The sequence below is a fragment of the Pelobates fuscus genome, chromosome 4 (assembly GCF_036172605.1).
Source record: "Pelobates fuscus isolate aPelFus1 chromosome 4, aPelFus1.pri, whole genome shotgun sequence".
NCBI classification, from domain to species: domain Eukaryota; kingdom Metazoa; phylum Chordata; class Amphibia; order Anura; family Pelobatidae; genus Pelobates; species Pelobates fuscus.
Window position 1 is genome coordinate 97325594 of NC_086320.1, and position 13358 is coordinate 97338951.

General features: G+C 37.1%; 1 protein-coding gene across 1 annotated transcript in view; it reads right to left on the reverse strand.

The window, feature by feature from the left end:
- SNTG1 (syntrophin gamma 1) overlaps positions 1-13358 on the reverse strand; it is an 807514-nt gene that overhangs the window by 205598 nt on the left and 588558 nt on the right. Inside the window, exons 7-9 of the mRNA XM_063450437.1 lie at positions 7563-7620; positions 2256-2299; positions 2076-2117 (exon numbers count right to left, since the gene is read on the reverse strand). Coding sequence (XP_063306507.1) covers positions 2076-2117; positions 2256-2299; positions 7563-7620 — 144 coding nt within the window. The remainder of the gene's footprint in view (positions 1-2075; positions 2118-2255; positions 2300-7562; positions 7621-13358) is intronic.

Sequence of the window (13358 nt, forward strand, 5' to 3'; positions counted from 1 at the left end):
ATAGTTTTGCTTATCCTCAAACAGGAAATAGCTGCCAACGTCAAATCAAAATTTGGGTTAGCGTTAATCAAACACAATAAGATTAAAAACAGAAAAAACACATCCAAGACACACAATATTGCCTAGGCAACATCTAATATATATTTAGCTTGGTTTTAAAGCTTTTGCATTGATTACATTTCTGTCATGAAGGTGCTGTAAATGTGTTTCTCTGTTAAATGATATAAACATCGTCTGTTACTGATATTTGCTGACAGATGAGCTTTGTCTCTCAAACCAACAAAACTGTGAAAACGCATTTAACTGCACACGTAGTTTGTGAATTTGAGTCGACAACTGTTTAGTTTAATATGTTTCCCTAACATTTTTTTACTGTTTGCCTTTGCATAGAAAACAAAAGAACAAATCACGTTTTATTGTTTTCTGCTTCCTTTTTGATAATTAAAATGGCTGTGACAGTTGATTCAGCTGTGATTTCTATGTTGCTCATATTTTACATTTTCAGATTAAAACAAGAGCTGCTAGCCATCTGTATATTATATCTGACAATAGTCCACAAGCCAGGAATCAAACATTATCCCGATGTGCAATGTTACACAGGGGAGCTTTGAATGTTCGTACAACCATTTAGCTATGACATTCACAGAGGTCTTAAATAACATGTATTGTTTGTTGTCTGCTGCGTTAATTAAAAATTATATTCAGTACGTAGTTGAAACATGTGTGTAGTATGACTTGAGAGGAGATGCCTTGGAATGGATTTTAGCTTTAGACATTATGCTATGCATCAATTATAAAATTAACCCTTTCCGTGCATGGGAAAACAGAAGTTTTTTTGTGCCATGGAGCTAAAAGGTCTAGAACACTAACTGGTCACTAAAGAATCTCACAAACAACAAAAAAATAAACATGTGGAATCTTAAGGACTCTCAATAAATAGTTAGCAACTAGCAATTGTTCAATACTAGACCCCAACTTATGCACAGATAAGAGGGGGGAGAGTGCCAGTAATCATACAGGATGATAGCCTTCTGCATAATTGTGTGTTAGAGGATGTCTACACCTATTTACTTAATTTGCTGTGTAACTGGGAGTATACAAAATTGTACGTGGCTTTATGGGAACCACACTCCTTGTTCCATAAACTCTAGGAAGAGAGCTACGTAATAGATATAGTAGAGGGGCAAAGGTTTTTTAATTCCCTGGTCCAATAAAATGGACATACAGAAAAGATTTCTGCAAAATTATTTTGACCATTTTTCATTTATTTACAAGAGGTAGTATCCTACACCTTCTAATACATAGCAAGCACTTTTAATACATATTGAGTTTTGTTGATTTTATTAATATTAGGATTCATAAAAGGTGCAGATTAGTAATAAATAAAGTTAGCTTATTTGATTTGTTTGTGACATTTTCCCTTTTTTTTGTGCTTGGTAGACATTAAATTCGAAAAACCTTCACCACCAATTCATTCCTACTTCATGCCCACAGAATAGAAATGAGAGATTATACTTCTGTGAAATTAAATGTTTGAGTTAACTTCCATCTATGATTAAAAGGTACATCACTGGTCCAGCACCTAAGCTAGGAATTGTGATTTATGAATTTCAAGCTGAATAACATCATACATTATTAGGACTATGTCATTGTCAGAGGAGTAATATGACATCTTATTTTTAAATGGCAAAATAATAAAAAAAATCAAATAGGTCTGACATTAAATCTGGACTTGATATCATGAACCTAGAGGAACACTAAGGCATTAGGAATGCAAACTATCCTTCTATATCTTCTCTCACACTTTTTTAATATCAACAATTACAATTTAGAGTGCAACCACAGTTGTGATTGACAGATCACATATGCATACATATTCTTAGTAGAATAGAACGTAAAAATGTTTCTGCCTCTTCCAATATAGCACTGAAAGGAAGCCTAGTAATGTGAATCTACATATTTGTTAGCACTTTGGTTAGCACAATATATAGCCATGTTATTCTCAATAAACATGTGTATATTAGGTACATTTAAGGAAGAATGTATATTATTTCTTTAAAGTAATAAAAACTCACCACTTCTTCATGTTTGCACTTTCTCACGTTTATCCCGTTTATCTAAAATCAAAACAGGATTATTGCATAATGTTAAATAACTGCATGAATAAAATGGATGGGATAGATAGATATATAGATAGATAGATAGATAGATAGATAGATAGAATTTAAATCAAGTTAATGGAAAATGTAACTTACCTGCAAAATGGCATCCCCTATGAAGAGAAGGCCAGATAGTTCAGCTTTAAATGTAGAGGAGGGGGGAAATAATAGTCAGTTTTAGATATAAAAAAATATTGTTAAAGGAATAAAATCTTTAAAACACATGTTCATTCTGCTTGCTAATTTGATACATTTAGTGTTAAACAAAAGAAATGCAGTACTTCAGATATAGCAATATGTTCCATGCTACTAAAGATGTTTCTTCTGGGTATATAAATGAATCCATCTAATTCTCTTATGGGTAGTTGGAGAAGCCATGGACTTTGTTATTTTGCTATTCTAGAAATTGAATTTTGTTGATTAGCAGACAGGAGGATGCATCTATCTGTCACAGAAGTAAAATTCAGCTTTCCTTTAATTTTCCCCAAGTGATTTTTTTTTCTTTTCATTATCAAATCACCAAACAGAGACTAGAAAGCTCTGCTATTACTCCCAGAGAATTAGAACGATATTGTGTATTTCTTGCATCAAGCCACAAACCCTACACAAAGAATAGCATGTAAGATAAATTAGAATGCATGCGTTTAATTATTACATTTGGGGCCATTAATTAATTATAGAACATTAGTAAAAGTATTTCCCTTAAACCACTAATATAATTGTCTTGCAGTATACCTGTGTACAAAATAATAATGATAAACTAATTATTACATTTTAATCATTTATTTATTATGAGATTTTGTTTCATGCTTGATTACCCTTCTAAACCCAGTAATAATGACCATAGGGGTTTACTATGGTTAACAATCTGTTCTAAGAAGCAAACTGGAGTTTCCTTAATGAAGCAATATTTATTTTTAGCATGAAAATAATTTATCTTCATTCAAGTCTTGAGGGTATCAATCAGATTTCTGTTCCAATACCATATACAGATTAATATAATATTTTGTTCTGTTTAGTGGACTTACAACTCATCTTTACTTGATTCACCATAAAACTATTTAACCTTCCAGAATAGCTTTTATTGATCTTTGATCTTAATCTTATTTTGGAAACATCTGTGATTTCCAAATACCTGTATTGTACTAATTCATTTACTATGGCTATTCTACCAGACGAGGTTCATTATTGTTCCTAAATTTTAGCCCCAGTATCTAATTGAGCAACAATTCTATCTTTGATCATAGTGACCAATTATATATTTAATTCCTTACTGTGATATGATGTTTCTACTCAACACATCTACCCAGTGTCATTACCACCATCAAACCATCTTCATAGGTTTTAAACTAATGTAATACACAAACCCCAGCACTACCTGCCTTCCACCCTCCTCTGACACTGCTCAGTAGCGAATGGCTGCTCGCTGTTTAGTAGATATGCTCCTACTCGCTGCAAGGCAGTTAGGGGCAGAAGAGATGATTTGACCTCCCTTATACTAACACAGGGGTCATGTTGAGCCCCTTAGGCCAAGGTTACGGGGGGCATAGGAGGATTTAGGAAGCAGAGGGGAGTTTCTATTTTTAAATATTACAAGGAGGGAGCCGCGAGCCACGAGTTACCGCCTTGTAATATAAAACGAACAAAAGCATTAATTGTATGGAAGACATTTTGTCCAACATGCAATTCGTTCTTCATCTCATTTGTTGTGATTTGTATTTGTTCATTCATCTTTTGGACAAAAAACCATTTTGTTAAAAAATGAATGCCCAAGTGTAGTATGTATGCAAAAGATTGATTAACAGGTGGGGGTTGAAATAAAAAAACAAAGAAAACAAAGGGATACAGCTGTAAAACCTAAATAAAATAATAATAAAAAATACTTAGTGTAATACAAAAAAAAAAGCATGCAGAACTGACAAGCTAATATTTTGCACTCACAAGATGTAGAGCAAGCATGACAAATTCAAAGTCTGGATCGGGCCACATAAACAAGGTTTAAGTTTATGTGGGCGGCAAAAAAAAAAATACCGTAAATTTTCATAGAAACTGAAGTTTATTTTAAAAAGTACAGTGTAAAAAAACGCCCAGCATCCCCCTCTACTAAATCCCAGCCCCCCTCTACTAAATCACAGCCCCTCTTCTACTAAACCACAGCACCCTGTGCCAAATCTGATCCTCCCGCTGACACACACACATATTCACTGACAGACACATACTCACTGACAGACACACATACTCACAGACAGACACACACACACATACTCACAGACAGACACACACACACACACACACTCACTGACAGACACATACACACACACATACTCACTAACAGACACACACACACACAGACACACACACACTCACTGACAGGCAGACACACACACACACACAGAGACAGACAGACACATACTCACTGACAGAGACACACACACACTGACAGACACACACTCACAGACAGACACACACACTGACAGACACACACACACACTCACACACTTACACATTCTTGCAAACACATACTTTTTCTTATTGCTCCTTACCTTATGGATCTAATGTGGGGCCTCTCCCCGGGGTCCTTCCTGCTCCTCACTGCTCCCTCGCGTGGTTTAGTGATGCCGGGTGCCCAAATATGACGTCATACTCCGGCGCCTGGCTTCACTTCAGACGGCGCGCGGGAGGGAGCAGTGAGGAGTGGGAAGGCTGAGCTCCTTTGCTGCATCCACTGTCCCTTCCTACGCAGCCGGGTAAGTGTTAGCAGAGTAGGCACCTGCAATGTGGGGAAAGCAGGTGCCTACTCTGCTATACCACCAGCATGTACTCGCGGCTCATCGGGCTGCAAAGATGGTCCTTGTGAGTTTGACATGCTTGATGTAGAGTATAAGATCATCTTATGTATGCCTCCCCCGATAGTACTGGGTGGCCAAAGTGATCTCTTTTCCTTGTACTAGTGTTGGATTCAGGAACCAGGAAAAACAGAAATCAGGTAAAGTAAAAAAAACTATTTATTTTAGAGTTACAAATAAAATAATGTAGAATAAAAATAGGCCCAGTCCTACGAGTTTCGTTTTTTTAATAGGACCTCTCACAATAATACGTAAATAAAAATGTATTATTTTTTTTTTTTACTGCATTTCATTATATGTTTTATTTTGAGAGGTCTCTGAGGAAGTTTTAATAAAACTAAACGCATAGGACTGGGCCTATTTTTATTCTTCTTTATTTTATTTAAAATATTTTTTTATTTTTACTTTACCTGATTGCTGTTTTTTCGGGGTCCTGAATCCAACTCCAGTAAGGTTCCTAGATTGATGACAGTGTAAGGGCTCAAACTGATGTGTATTTCTGGCCTTTTTAACATTTCTGAAACATGGGCTCAGGAAACAGATTACTATGACATGTTGTCAAAGTGGTCACATTCTTTTAGAACCCTCAGATTAGTTTTGTTAGGCTGTTTCATGCCTAAGGCATCAAGTAAATGTCCAGGCATATAGGCATAAGGCTATCCTACACTTAAGACAAGGCCAGGGACTAATTAAGGTATTTTAAAAATTTGGCAGACTAGATGGGTCAGATGGTTCTTGGCATAATCTATGTTTCTATGTTTCATTCTAGGATCAATGTTCACTGGAGTTCATGATACCATGGATGTTGCATGATAGTAATAGTATCTGACGGCTGTGGCATAGTGCAGTGAAACCGTCTGACGCCCAGGGCAGGGTAGCAAGTTTATTTTATAAAAGCACTAATTTGTATTCACGCTGAAGTGTTTTATGTGTTTGTAGTGTTACTTTAAGGTATCAATGGAAGAAAAGGAACTCGCACATTGCTTGTCACTAACTCATTAAAACCCTAATTATTTCAATAGTCACTGAGGCTCCCATAAATATCCTGACAATTAAAAAAAAAAAAAAACTCTAAACTTTGATGTAAATTGGAAAAAAAAAACAAAAAAACATCTGCATAAACTCGTATCTAAGCTTGAAATTATGTATTTACCTTTCACAGTGATGTTCATTAGACCTGTGCAATTCGCTTCGTTCCGAATGCAAATTCGGACAAATTTTGGAAATTAGGACATTCGGATGCTTCTGAATTGCCGAATTTCTGAAGTGACGAATTTCGGAATGCCGAATTGCCAAAGTGCCGAATTTCAGAAGTACCAAAGTGCTTCGGATTTCTGAAAAGTGGCAAAACAGGAGAGGGTTGGGGTTAGGGGTTGGGGTAGGGTTAGGGGTTGGAGGAGGGTTAGGGGTAGGGTTAGTGGTTGGAGTAGGGTTAGGGTTGGGGTAAGGTAACCCTAACCCTATTCCTAACCCTACCCCTAACCCTACCGTAACCCTAACCGTACTCCTAACCCTACCTTTATCCCTACCATAACCCTAATCTTACCCCTAACCCTACCATAACCCTACTCCTAACCCTACCCCTACCCTAACACTACTCCTAACCCTAAACATGCCACTAACTCAACCCTACCCCTAACCCTACCCTAACCCTACCACTAGTCCTACCCTAACCCAACCCCTAACCCTACCCTAACCCTACCACTAGCCCTACCCTAACCCTACCCCTAAACCAACCCTACCCCTACCGTAACCCTACCCCTAACCCTACCATAACCCTACCCCTACCCTAACACTACCCTTAACCCTACCCCTAACCCTAACACTACCCTAACCCTAACCCTACCCTAACCTCACTCCTAAACCAACCCTACCCCTAACCCTACCCTAACCATATCTCTATCTCTACCCTACAAATATTTTTCCCATGCACATCCCTAATGTTCATTGAGAATAAAATGGTTTAGAATGTGTTTATTGTAAACATTTTCTTTATTCATAGTGAATTGTATTTAGCTGGATTGGTCATCTTTCTGATGAGGTTTGTCACTTTTAATGGCATAGACATTGGGAAACTAATTAGGATCTTAACTACCTTCTCTCACATCATAGGATGGACTAAGATCAGGGATCCATAATTAATATGTTGTACTTACATTTGATTGCCATGGGATATTAAGATCATAGTGTAATTCTTTCCAATTAAGAGGAGGTCTGATAGAGCAAAACTATTTAATAGCAAACCACATTTCACAGCCAACATGATGGGAAAACCTGTGTTGAGCAATCTAGCATAGTTTCTTCAGATGCCCCACTATACACTATACACGGTGTCAGGATTTCTTTCAGTAAAGCAGAAATTGTTTTTAATGTAAGCTGACAGCCTTTTTTTCCTTACAGCAGTTTTGATATTGACCTTCAGACAAGATCATGTTTACGCAGGTTAAGTTTGATTTTGAAACATTTTGAGCTGTAAGACATTTAGTCACTACAAGTAGTTTAAGTGTAAGGTTTATTATTTTTTATAAATCACTTGTAAATCTGCACAATACCATACCTCTTTGCTCTTTGGATATCTTGGATATAACAACTGGAATATTATGTTCAGATCCTCCCTATAAAGGTAAGAAATTTTTTTTTTTCAGATTTTTGATAACATTTATTAGTACAATTGTAAATAATTAACAGTAAAATGATTGGCTAGTAAAATTTACTACACACATTCTAAAATTTATTGTTTTGCAGAAAGTATATAAATACCATAGATTGACTTTGAATTGTTATTTTAATTTTCTAAAATATTTGCTATATCTAATCTTTTCTGAATTACAAGAATTCCAATTCCAGTTTGTTTCTTTGCAGGGCTGGCACAACCGTTAGGCGAATTAGGCATTCGCCTAGAGTGCCGGCCTGCGGGGCGCGCCCACCGGGATATGTCCTGGTGGGCTCCCCCTGTCTTGGGCTGTAGTGCTGAGCGAGTGGCTCTTGAGCCGCCCTCACCCCCAGCGCTGGGCACATCCTCCAGGCACCTGAAAATGTGGGTGCCAAGAGGAGCCTTGTCACAGGGGGCCGAGAAGGTGGCCATCTGGACACCTTAGGGTGCCCCCGAATTTGGGCTAGGTAAGGCAAGGCAGGCACCTGATTACCTTGATGGCACGTGCCTGCTCTGCCAACAAATGCTGGTGACAGGAGGAGCCAGGAGATGGCAGTGTAACGAAAATATACCCCAACACGCAGGATTCAACTCAACAGAAGACAACACAGAGGGGAGATACGTCTACCGGACCTTAGAATGACCAGACTCAACGTATATGAGAGGAGTACAGAGTCAGGAGCGATCCGAGGTCAAGGGCACAAAGAGACAGCGTAAACTAAGACTAGCCGGGGTCTGGTACACAGTAAACAGCAAGCCGGCAAACAGAACAGATAAGGATAAAGAGATAACGTAGTCAGAAACAAAGCCAACGTTAAGTACGAAGGAACACAACTGAACACAACAAGCGCTAAAGGGAACTGAAACAGAAACCACGATAGGGCAAGGAACTAAGGGAAAAAGGTGAGTATATATACCTTAACATCTATTTTGATTGGCCCCTGTCATATCCATGCCCCCAAAAGGTAAGTGTATGGGGAGTGTGGCATGGCAGGGACCAATGGGAGGCCTTTGCCAATTTAGGCTCCCACTGTCCCTTTAAGAGCGTGCCCGATACCCGCGGCATGCTCTTAGAGTCAGGCGGGACACGTGACCGCTTCTCGCGGTCACTGCCCGCCTTCCTATCACAGACGGCAGATGAGCCGCACGCGGCACGTGCAGCAGCAGGACCGCGCGCGGCTTGAACAGAGGACCCCGGCTGGCCCCTGGAAAGGGTAAGTACTGCTACAGGCAGGTGGTGAGGGCGGCTCTTCTTGCAGCTTCCCACTTCTCCCTCTGTGATGCCGGGAGCCGGACTATGACATAATTCCGTCCCCAGCATACTAAAGATCGTGCTGGAGGAGTAAGGAGCTGCCCCACATTGGACCCAATAGAGGTAGGGAGGCTGAATTTGCCTGAAAAAAATTAAATTGTGTGAGTGTCAGTGAGTGTGTGAGTGTTTAACTGTCAGTGTGTGTGTGTGTCTGTGTCTGTGTCTGTGTGTGTGTATGTCAGTGAGTGAGTGTATGTATGTCAGTGAGTATCTGTGTGTTGGTGTCTGTCAGTGAGGGTCTGCCTGTGTGTGTTTGTCAGTGAGTATGTCTGCCAGTGTGTGTCTGTCAGTGAGTAAGTGACATGAGGGGTCGGCAAAATGGATCTATGGCTAGTGAAATTGTGGTGGGATGTGACCTTACTCTGTCTTTTAAGTGCATTATATAGGATGGATAGATAGACAGACCGCCACAGAGATAAACATAGACCTACATAACAGATCTTGAAATCCAAACACCTTCCATAAGGTCATAGCATTTATTTCAACCTTGCCAACAGTACAGATTTTATTTCTTGCTACATTTAATAAATAATTCATCATGTGAACAAACACTGTTGCATGGGACAAATCAGTCCTTGAAGACCATAATCTGAATAAGTGAGCTTTAAGTTAACATTCAATTTATTATGGGTAGAACTGTTTTAGCCTCAATGTTGCCATTTGCATTTTACTGTGCTACTTGAATAACCTGTGAACCATACTCTAAAGGGACACTGTAGGCACTCAGACCTCTTCAACCCATTAAAGTGGTCTAGGTGCCAACTCCCATCACCCTTAACCCAATGCATGTCATTATTGCAGAGTAGCAAACTGAAAACCATAAGAGAATTTCGCTAAGAAAAATATATATTTGAATAATTGTAATATAATTTCATTTTTTTTCCATAACACATGCAACCTTATATTCCTTCTTTTCTTCTCATGTATATATATTTTAATTATTAAAGCAATACTTTATTTGCACTTTAAATTATTAAATGTCCACATTAAAACATCCATTAACATAAAACCTTTAATGGATTTTTAAATATGATCACAGATGCCCAGTTTGCGTGTACGTTGTTTGGACATAGCCTATGACACAATTTTAAAAAATGGATATTGCTGCCTTTTTATATTTGTCTTACATTTTTTTGCCTCACATATGTCCTTCACATATACATATTTGTGAATAATATTTTTATGATCCCATACTTTTTTACAAATGTTGTCATGTGTCCATATGTCTTTAAGAATGAGGTTATAACAGTAGTGTTGACAATGTTTAACATATTTTCCTCTATTTTTATCTCTTTGGTATTTTAGCATTTGAGGAGCAGCTTTGCCAGAAGCTAGTGAAATACTAGAACAGTTGTTTAAATCAGAGTGCATCTCACGTTCTCAAATATTCTGATTCTATTATGTAAAATAATTGCATTCATTTGTATGACTAAAGAAATAAAATTACATTTAAAATAGAAACCCACATTTTTATATTTTGTGATCTTATGATTTCCTTTTTATATCTCTTGCTGCCATTTCTAACATTTTCCTTTCTTTTCTTTACAAATGTAAAATTGAAGCAATTTTGGAGCAAGGTGCTAAAGATGTATAAATGAACATGAATTCTCTCACTTCGTCTACAAGTGATTGCTCCAGACATAACAAATCATATTTCAAAATGTGTCATTGGATTATCACAATTTGCTTTTTTTGTTGTGTGCTGCCATACTTATCTGTAATTTTGATAGCAGTCCATAGATAGAGCTTACATTCCTGTTTTTATTCTTGGTTTATGTATCTTTTAGATTTCGTATAGGGGTTTAGTCTTTCTCTGTATTTGAGTGTGATATGAAGTGTTTACTATGTATGTGAAATATTCCTATGTTTAACCCAGTAGTCCAAAAGTTCAGTTTGACCTTTGCCCCGTTTGGCTTTTTTCTTTTTGTCTCTAGTCTCTAATAAAAACTCCAGCTTGATTTTTGAGCACTCGTGGCAGTCATTGTTTCCTTTATGCATAATTAAGAACTATCAATTTTTACATTTAATTTTATATTTTCACATCTCACAAATATATAACTTTTAAATATTGGGATGTAAAAACATATTCTAAAAAAACCCTTGGAAGTGAAAACTCCCCTTCAAGTAAATATTTATGGGAGATCTCTGAATCATGTTTTTCAATGTCCAAGGTTAATCAATACCATAGTTGTAATAAATATTATTTGATTTACTTTTACTTAATATCTATACATTTTGATTTACATTTCTATAAAACAATCCAAACTATTTGGCTTAAGTTTTAGAAAATATTTTAAATAAACATTTTAAATAACATATAATTCTTCATATATATTGACCTATATTTCTTTGGTTTTCCTCATTTTTTTCTTTCTTCTTTGCTGTACACTATTTTTCATATTGTACATTCATCGGGAGTGCAAATGATCTAGGGTCATGAAGCTTTACCTGCTTTTTCACACACTTTATAAATAAGGTAAGTGATATGTAACCTTACAAACCATAAGTTTTATTTTTCTATTTTCTCTCTTTGTGGTGGCATTTAAAATCTGGACATTTGCACAGTTTAAGTTGCCACATGCTAAATACATTTTCTACTAATAGCAGAATTTGTCACGTCTTAACTAATGGCAGCAGCAATTAACTTGCTAGAAAGCAACTGAAACTGAAGTTTAACGATAAAGTTCTAGCACATTTCATACATTGTGTTAAACACACCATTTCCATTTCCAGCCTTTTAGACAACAAAAAGTAGGAACACCTCCTTAAAAAAAACCCCAAAACTAGTCTATAAATCCTGCAAAATTAACCACACAGACAATTTTACATTGTCTCGGTCTTCTATTGGACAAATTAGAGAACTGTGGGAAGTAGGGATTGTGTTGTTAATTGTGTATGTCTTAATGCCAATGGGACAGCGCATCTTTTGCTATATAAAATGGAGGATTCTACATATTGCAAAGCCTCACATGTATCAATTGCTAACCCTTCACTTACTGCACATATGTGGCATAGAGGATTTCAATATGATACCATAAAGTATTTGCCGCTAACATAGTCCAAGTGATATAGGTGAGATGCACACCTACTTATCTATTCTCATTTGTAGACTCCACCTATTGCACATTAGTGTGGCGGCAGAGTTTGGACAAGTCTAGGTCTAGGTCCACAGAAACCAATTTTGCTTCTAATTCGCAAGTCTAATACATACAATATATGAGGAGTTTTGAATTCACTAGATTGCCATAAATATATGAGTCTAGATGTAAGAGAGAGAGAGAAATGCAAAATAAACTAAACCAATTCACTCAAATATATCCAATATGTCAAATGTTACACTTTTCAAAGAATGTGAAAATTTAAATATTCACGAATATTTAAAAAAAGAAACGGTATAATCAACATTAAAATGGAATAATTATGAATTAAAGTCTATATATTCTGACATACATTAATGACAGACAAATGTGCTAGTTCTAGATAAATATAAAAAATACAAATATGATAAACATCTGAATTGTTTCCTTCATTAAAGTGATAGGTACACAGTGGTAACCAAAATGATTAAATTTTGATGACCACTGACCAGGTTTATTGTCAAAATGTACAGGCTTTCAGCTGTTTCTAATACAAGACACCAGCTTGTGGCAGCGTTCCTGAGGAATTTTAGCCCATTACACATGACAAATGACCTCAATTTCACTGATATTCTTGTATTTATGTGGTGCAACCGCCTTCTTCTAATCCAAATAGAGATTTTCTAATTTTTTTAGACTTTTTCAGGGCTTTTTCTGCAACCAAGCTTTGGTGGAATTTGAGTTATGCTTGGGATCATTATCTTGTTGGAGGATCCAAGAACGTCCAAACTTCAGCTTCCTAACAGACAGCATGACGTTTTCTCCTAAGATTTTCTGATACTTCAATGAATGCATCTTACTTGCCACATTCTGCAGGTTTCCAGTGCCAGAGGATGTGAGGTAGCCCCACAGCAGCACCAAGCCACCACCATGCCTAACTGTCAGAAGAGTGTTATTTTCAGCGTATGCTTCATTCTTCTTACTCCAGACATACCACTGATTCATTGGGCTGAAAATATCCAGTTTTGTATCATTACTCCACAGAGCAGTATCCCCAAACTTGTATGGCTTTTTTATGTGTTTTAGAATATTGAATCCGACTTTTCTTGTGCTTTTTTGGTAAGCAGTGGTGTACATCTTGTAGTTCTGGCATGGAAACATTCTTCGTTTTGTCTACATTTGTAAACCTTACTGTGCTCACTGAAACCTCAGTGCCTGCTACCACCAAGTCTTGCTGCAGGTCTTTTGTAGTCACTCAAGGGTTTTTTAACAACCCGCCTTGTTAGAAATCTGGTTGCAGTGATTGATAGC